Raw genomic sequence first — 8,062 nt, 5'->3', positions numbered from 1 at the left:
TTTATAAGATATTGGATTGGATTTATTGATTAATTGAATACATGAATATACACCTATTGTTGAAACATTCTACATAATGAGATGTAATAATAGTATCATGAGTATATGAACGACGATACAATTATCAATATCCCCCCCCCCCCCCCCCCACACACACAATATGACATTTTCTATGATAACATTTATCCATTTAGATCCCAATGTGTGATATTACAAAGACACAGGGGAGACCTGATCCTAGATCAGAGCTGCATATTATGCTCCACAGAGGTTACCATGGTGATCAGACTAAGTCAACTGTTTAAGAATGGGAGATGGATATGTTTTCTATAGAGCCTTTAATTTAGGGATCTATAACCACTGTCGGGTATAGGATGGAGATGAAATATGGCACGTTTTTGATTTCTGGTGTTTTTTTATTTGCCCTAAAAGAGAAAAACTCTTTCCACATAGACAGACATAGGGTTTCTCTCTAGTGTGTGTTCGCTGGTGTGAATTCAGGGTCCCTGACTCAGCAAAGCTCTTTCCACACTGATCACAGCTATAAGGCTTCTCTCCAGTGTGTGTTCGCTGGTGTTTAGTCAGGATGGAAGCTCGAGCAAAGCTCTTTCCACACTGATCACAGCTATAAGGCTTCTCTCCTGTGTGTGTTCGCTGGTGTATAGTTAGTTTATCTGATTGAGCAAAGCTCTTCCCACACTGATCACAGCTATATGGCTTCTCTCCAGTGTGTATGCGCTGATGTTTATTCAAGGTGGAAACCACAGCAAAGCTCTTTCCACACAGATTACAGCTATATGGCTTCTCTCCAGTGTGAATGCGCTGGTGTTTATTCAAGGTGGAAGCTACAGCAAAGCTCTTCCCACACTGATCACAGCTATAAGGCTTCTCTCCTGTGTGTACACTCTGGTGTATGGTTAGGGATCCTGCACTAGCAAAGTGTTTCCCACAATCAAGACAGGGGTAAGGCTTCTCCCCTGTATGAATTCTCAGATGATATTTGAAGGTGTAATATGTAGCAAACCTCTTCCCACATTGATCACAGCTGTAAGGCTTTTCTTCGGTGTGTGTTACCTGGTGTCTAGTTAGGTTGGAAGCTTGAGCAAACCTCTTCCCACATTGATCACAGCTGTAAGGCTTCTCTTCTGTGTGTGTTACCTGGTGTCTAGTTAGGTTGGAAGCTTGAGCAAACCTCTTCCCACATTGATCACAGCTGTAAGGCTTCTCTCCCGTGTGTGTTACCTGGTGTGCTGTCAGGTTGCCTGAGTGATTGAAGCTCTTCCCACACTGATCACAGCTGTAAGGCTTCTCTCCCGTGTGTGTTACCTGGTGTGCTGTCAGGTTGCCTGACTGATTGAAGCTCTTTCCACACTGACCACAGCTATAAGGCTTCTCTCCAGTGTGTGTTACCCGGTGTGTAGTCAGCTGTCCAGACCGAGCAAAGCTCTTCCCACACTGATCACAGCTATAAGGCTTCTCTCCAGTGTGTGTTACCTGGTGTGCTGTCAGGTTGCCTGAGTGATTGAAGCTCTTCCCACACTGATCACAGCTGTAAGGCTTCTCTCCCGTGTGTGTTACCTGGTGTGCTGTCAGGTTGCCTGGCTGATTGAAGCTCTTTCCACACTGACCACAGCTATAAGGCTTCTCTCCAGTGTGTGTTACCCGGTGTGTAGTCAGCTGTCCAGACCGAGCAAAGCTCTTCCCACACTGACAACAGCGATAAGGCTTCTCTCCGGTGTGAATACGCAGGTGAATTATGAAGGACCTCCGTGTAGTGAAACTCTTCCCACAGTCAGAGCAGCTGTGGTGAGATTTCTTCCCTGTACGTCTGTGCTGGTGTTTGAGGTGTTCTGATTGGGAGACACTCTTCTCTGCCTCGTCAGCAACATGTTGTTGTTGAAGCTCCCCAGATGATAAGTCCCTCCCGCTGAGAGAGCGACGGTTAGGAGAGTCCCCTGTGAAACAGACATTGAATAACTAAGTTTTGGAAATATGGGTCCATAAACAAACATCAACAATATATCATTATACACTCAGTGGACAGTTTATTAGGTACACTCCCCAGTTCATGAAAATAGGTCACTCCTACAGACAGTGAGTCACGTGGCTATGGCTTGCTATATAAAGCAGACAGACAGGCAGAGACATTAAGTTCCTGTTTGATTGAACATCAGAATGGGTAAAACAAGTGACCTAAGCGACTGAGCGAGGTATGATCGCCGGTGCCAGGCGGGCCGGATCCAGAATCTCAGAAACAGACACTCTCCTGGACTTTTCACACACGACAGTGTCCAGCGTTTACCAAGAATGGTGCCTCAAAAAAGCAAACATCCAGTCAGCAGCAGTCCTGTTGGTGAAAACAGCTCATTGACAAAAGAGGTCGCAGGAGAATGGCAAGAATCGTGCAAGCTGACAGGCGGGCCACAAACAGACAAATAACGGCACAGTGTATCTGAACATTGTTGCTGACCAAACCCAATAGAGTATCTTTGGGATGAGATGGAACGGGCTGTTGACAGGATGAATTAGCAGCAGTCTGCAGCAACTGCGTGTTGCCATTGCGTCAGCATGAACCAACATCCCCGTGGTACGTTTTTAAGACACCTTGTAGAATCCAGGCTCCGGATAATTCAGGCTGTTTTGGAGGCAAAGGCTGACCCGATCCGGTACTAGATTGGTGTACCTAATAAACTGAGTATATATTGTTTATCAATGAATTAACAGAAGTTGCAGAATCAGATTGTAGTTTCATCCACACACCCCATTGTTCTTACTTGATGAAATCAAATCTCCCTCCTCCTCGTGTCCTTCTCTCACAGTTCCACTCTGCCCTGGTGTTTTCCTGCAGTCGACCAGCCACACAGACACCCTCTTCAGATCCAGCAGTAAGGCGTTACCAGGAGAGTTGTGACCAGGGGACTCCGGCAGGGTGGAGGGGGACGGGCTAGCTCTGTCCTGGAGACCACAGGAAGTATTGTACATAGAACATCATCAGACGAAACATTTGATTATTGTATTCTATATCTGACTGGTGCATCCTTATAATACCTCCTTTCTCCTGAAGTGTGTAACCAACCGTTCACTACTTTCCACAAATGTACCATTTTTTTCCCTAATCACTTTTTCAAAATGGAAGTGGTCCTTGTAATGCCCCTCTGTCTTATGTTCAGAACCTTTGATTGAGCGTTCATTGGAGTTGAACACATCGTTCACCACTGAGTTAGTCTTGGTTAACCCAGAACTAATGTCTCACGTAATTGGTCAGCCGCTCTATTCAGTTCTGGGTTAATACGTTTTAGGAGAGATGATGAAACGAGGAGGACGCCAACACCTGCCAAATCGTGATTTGTCAAAATAACCAGAGGAAAACCTAAACACCTGACCTACTGCTGCTCATTATGATGTATTTTCTTAACCTTTATTTAACTAGGCAAGTCAGTTAAGAACACATTTTTAGTTTCAATGACGGCCTAAGAACAGTGGGTTAACTGCCTTGTTCAGGGGCAGAACAACAGATTTTTACCTTGTCAGCTCGGGGACAAGGGGGTTATATCGGGGGTTATATCCTTCCTGTATGGCCCTGTCCGGGGGTGTCCTCGGATGGGGCCACAGTGTCTCCTGACCCCTCTTGTCTCAGCCTCCAGTATTTATGCTGCAGTAGTTTATGTGTCGGGGGGGGCTAGGGTCAGTTTGTTATATCTGGAGTACTTCTCCTGTCCTATTCGGTGTCCTGTGTGAATCTAAGTGTGCGTTCTCTAATTCTCTCCTTCTCTCTTTCTTTCTCTCTCTCAGAGGACCTGAGCCCTAGGACCATGCCCCAGGACTACCTGACATGATGACTCCTTGCTGTCCCCAGTCCACCTGGCCGTGCTGCTGCTCCAGTTTCAACTGTTCTGCCTTATTATTATTCGACCATGCTGGTCATTTATGAACATTTGAACATCTTGGCCATGTTCTGTTATAATCTCCACCCGGCACAGCCAGAAGAGGACTGGCCATCCCACATATGCTCTCTCTAATTCTCTCTTTCTTTCTCTCTCTCGGAGGACCTGAGCCCTAGGACCATGCCCCAGGAATACCTGACATGATGACTCCTTGCTGTCCCCAGTCCACCTGACCGTGCTGCTGCTCCAGTTTCAACTGTTCTGCCTTATTATTATTATTCGACCGTGCTGGTCATTTATGAACATTTGAACATCTTGGCCATGTTCTGTTATAATCTCCACCCGGCACAGCCAGAAGAGGACTGGCCACCCCACATAGCCTGGTTCCTCTCTAGGTTTCTTCCTAGGTTTTGGACTTTCTAGGGAGTTTTTCCTAGCCACCGTGCTTCTACACCTGCATTGCTTGCTGTTTTTTGGGTTTTAGGCTGGGTTTCTGTACAGCACTTTGAGATATCAGCTGATGTACGAAGGGCTATATAAATACATTTGATTTGATCAGTCAGGAAGTTAAAGCTTGGTCGCAAATGGGTCTTCCAAATGGACAATGACCCCAAGCATACTTCCAAAGTTGTGGCAAAATAGCTTAAGGACAACAAGTCAAGGTATTGGAGTGGCCATCACAAAGCGCTGACCTCAATCCTATAGAAAATTTGTGGGCAGAACTGAAAAAGTGTGTGCGAGCAAGGAGGCCAACAAACCTGATTCAGTTACACCAGCTCTGTCAGGTGGAATGGGCCAAAATTCACTCAACTTATTGTGGGAAGCTTGTGGAAGGCTACCTGAAACGTTTGACCCACGTTAAACAAGTTAAAGGCAATGCTACCAAATACTAATTGAGGGTATGTAAACTTCTGACCCACTGGGAATGTGATGAAAAGCTGATAAATCATTCTCTCTACTATTATTCTGAAATTTCACATTCTTAAATAAAGTGGTGATCCTAACTGACCTAAAACTGGGAATTTTTACTGGGATTAAATGTCAGGAATTGTGAAAGACTGAGTTCAAATGTATTTGGATAAGGTGGATGTAAACTTCCGACTTCAACTGTATCAAAACAATCCAGATGTCTTTGTTCCAATGTTTTTTCAAGTTCTAATGTCAAAAACGATATATCAAAACTATTTTCTTTTAGACATATGATATTGTGATTATTCTGAATATCACACATGGACATTTCCTATGGGCGGATATGGAATCACTCAATATCCTGTGATAGGCCTCTTATTTTCTCAATAGGACGACAAATAATGACAGTAGGCCTACATTGTATATTTTAAGCTCTAGACTGAGGTCCAATTCAGGGTCTTGATATGCTAAATAAGGACAATTTCTGATGCTTATTTGCGCGGAGGATATGCTCAATAATTTGACTAAAATTAACTCCATATCATTCGTCGACACTAGCTATCATTGTTGTGTTACTTCCGCATAAAGACGCGCGCAAACACAAGCTAACAGCACCGTAACTGGTAGCCTAGCAACAGAAATCACCTATTTTTAATGGTCGTTTTCTTTATTTGGGCGCAACAAATTAGTGTATAAACGCTGTGTGATCGAATTGACATCTGAAGAAACAATTTGAGGTGTTCAAAGAAGTTAACCGATACATAATTGGTGTAGGCGATGCCTAATTATTTCTCCCTGGTTCTGACTTGACCTGCTTGTTGCGCATTGCCTTGTATCATCCATCTGTGTGCGATGAGCTAGTAGGCTACTTGGCTGAAATTACCACCATGGTTTCTTTTCTCCTGCTGTTCAAATCGAACTCATGGATGTGGAAGATCACACGTGAAAACTGGACATAGACATTTAAAACACCACCATAGGTATACTATTAATAAAAGTCAACCAAACTTACCCGGTCCATCGTGGAAGCTGACGTTACTGTATTCTTTATAAAAAATAAACGACACTAAATGTGTATGCTACAGTTACTTTCTTAGTCACAGCGTTCAGATAAAGAAAAGCTCGACCACAACTTTATAAATATGAAAACTACATTTAAGTTGTGACAAATGAACGTCTCATTTAGACTAATCTTACATTAGAAACATCCTGCAAATCCTGTGGAAATGTGTTTGGTTTGAAAACTAGATAGAGGATGGTAACAAAGTACTTCCTGTTGATGCTTTCCGGCTTCTTCTGTGGTGTTTAAAAGGTGCCGCCACCTACTGTATATAGTCATCAACACCTCTCTTCAAGTGGGTGAGGCGGTTTAGGGAGTCATTATGCTAGAAAATAACTGTTTGTATTATATCATGAATCTATTGAAACTGTACATGTTTCACTGTTTTAGAATCATCCTGAATGATAGTAAATGCATTATGTCCACGTGTGGTTGTATTGTTTTTATATTTGCAAATCAAATCTAAAATCACAAATCTAAGGTATTTATAGAAACAACAAAAACAGCTCGGTTAGAGAAATTCTTTGCTATTGTCTTTCAAATGAGCTCATGGCTAGATGCCCTAGCGTGACCACAGGAATCAGAGGTTAGTTTGTTTAATATGGTTTGCAACCCGGAGTTTACACTTACAGCAATTTATAAACAAGACACTCAGTTCTCAAGATGGTGTGTTCTCTTTATATCCCCTCGCAGGGTGACATCCCTTAACTTTAACACAATATAAACTAATCATTAAAAGTTGCTAATACAAAGATGTTTCTGCTAGGCGGAGTTCAGATTATTGTTATTTGCAGTTTCCCAATCCTCCTCCTTCTTGCCCGACCGAGCCCCCTGTCTCATTTATTTTTTTCCTTTATTTAACCACCAGTTAAGAACAAATTGTTATTTTCAATGACGGCCTAGGAACAGTGGGTTAACTGCCTGTTCAGGGGCAGTTAGACAGATTTGTACCTTGTCAGCTCGGGGGTTTGAACTTGCAACGCTCTAACCACTAGGCTACCCTGCCGCCCCATTGAATATAAGAACTACCGATGAATTGTTATTTCATTATTTATTTTTTTATCAATGTATGTGTCTATAACTGTGTGCTTGTTTGTGTAAGAGTACAAGAGCATAGGTTTGTGTGTGTGGGTTTGTTATTGGTGGAGGGTGGTATGTGCATTAACATTGGTGAAGTAACACATTGGTTTAGGTGTTATTACATGGTCGGTTTAAGTTATTACGTTATTCATTAAAAAAAAATGTTACCTGATACCAATAACTTAGACAACATTTTATCATATTAACCAACAAGATATTACATTTACCAGCTTTATTACGTTATAAATCTAAAAGTTATTACATTAACCGTTGTTACAAGACACAGTATACATAGATCTTGTCTTGAACTCATGGAAATAATTATCCAATATATTATGGATTAGATTTAGGATCATTTTAATCAATTTAGATATATAAAATACACCATTTAAGTGATAACTTCTTGTTTAGAAGATAATTGGATTGAATGTATTGATCAATTGAATACATGAATATACACCTATTGTTGAAATATTATTCTACATAATGACATTTAATAATAATAGTATTATCATGAGTACATGAAAGAAGATACAAAATTATCAACCCCCCCCCCCCCCCCCCCCCCCACACACACACACAAGTTCACTATAACATTTCCTATGATAACATTTATCCATTTAGATCAATGTGTGATATTACAAAGACACAGGGGAGACCTGATCCTAGATCAGAGCTGCATATTATGCTGCACAGAGGTTACCATGGTGATCAGACTGAGGCAACTGTTTAAGAATGGGAGATGGATATGACTGTTCACTAGATGTTTTCTACTGATCCTGCATTGCTTGCTGTTTGGGGTTTTAGGCTGGGTTTCTGTACAGCACTTTGAGATATCAGCTGATGTAAGAAGGGCTATAGAAATACATTTTATTTGATCCTTTTATTTAGGGATCTGGAAACGGTGCCAGAAGGAAGGGAGATGAAACACAGCTATAAGGCTTCTCTCCAGTGTGTATTCGCTGGTGTGAATTCAGGTTATCTAATTACAGCAAGTTTGTGCTTTCTGTTTTTTTCTCATTGGCCCAAAATAAACAGAGCTTCACTGGTGTGAATAAAGGGTCCATAACTGACTGAAACGCTTCTCACACTGATCACAGCTATAAGGCTTCTTTCTCACCAGTGTGTG

At 42.1% G+C, this 8,062-nt stretch overlaps 1 protein-coding gene across 3 annotated transcripts; it reads right to left on the bottom strand.

Annotated features, from left to right (window-relative positions):
- Positions 1 to 6,092, bottom strand: LOC118936398 (zinc finger protein 2 homolog). 3 transcript variants are annotated; one of them, XM_036941921.1, is made up of 4 exons: positions 5,806 to 6,092; positions 2,775 to 2,955; positions 1,109 to 1,955; positions 1 to 1,024 (listed from the first exon to the last, which is right to left on the bottom strand). In XM_036941921.1, the coding sequence occupies exons 1-4, from the start codon at positions 5,812 to 5,814 to the stop codon at positions 352 to 354; spliced, it is 1,710 nt and encodes a 569-aa protein (XP_036797816.1). In that variant the 5' UTR covers positions 5,815 to 6,092; the 3' UTR covers positions 1 to 351. The 3 variants fall into 3 exon arrangements, with proteins under 3 accessions (XP_036797816.1, XP_036797814.1, XP_036797815.1); XM_036941919.1 differs by having other exon boundaries at positions 1 to 1,955; XM_036941920.1 differs by lacking the exon at positions 5,806 to 6,092 and adding an exon at positions 5,677 to 5,720 and having other exon boundaries at positions 1 to 1,955.
- Between the last annotated feature and the right edge of the window lie 1,970 nt (positions 6,093 to 8,062).

This window comes from Oncorhynchus mykiss, chromosome 13 (assembly GCF_013265735.2).
Source record: "Oncorhynchus mykiss isolate Arlee chromosome 13, USDA_OmykA_1.1, whole genome shotgun sequence".
Classification (NCBI taxonomy): Eukaryota; Metazoa; Chordata; class Actinopteri; order Salmoniformes; family Salmonidae; genus Oncorhynchus; species Oncorhynchus mykiss.
The sequence above is the reverse complement of the archived record's forward strand: the minus strand, read 5'-3'. Positions and strand labels throughout refer to the sequence as shown.

Bases quoted from the DNA above. Each gene is read 5' to 3' on its own strand.
- LOC118936398 (XM_036941919.1), bottom strand. The intron at 1,956-2,774 runs GTAAGAACAATG...TCTGTTTCACAG, and splicing joins GGGAGATTTGATTTCATCAA to GGGACTCTCCTAACCGTCGC.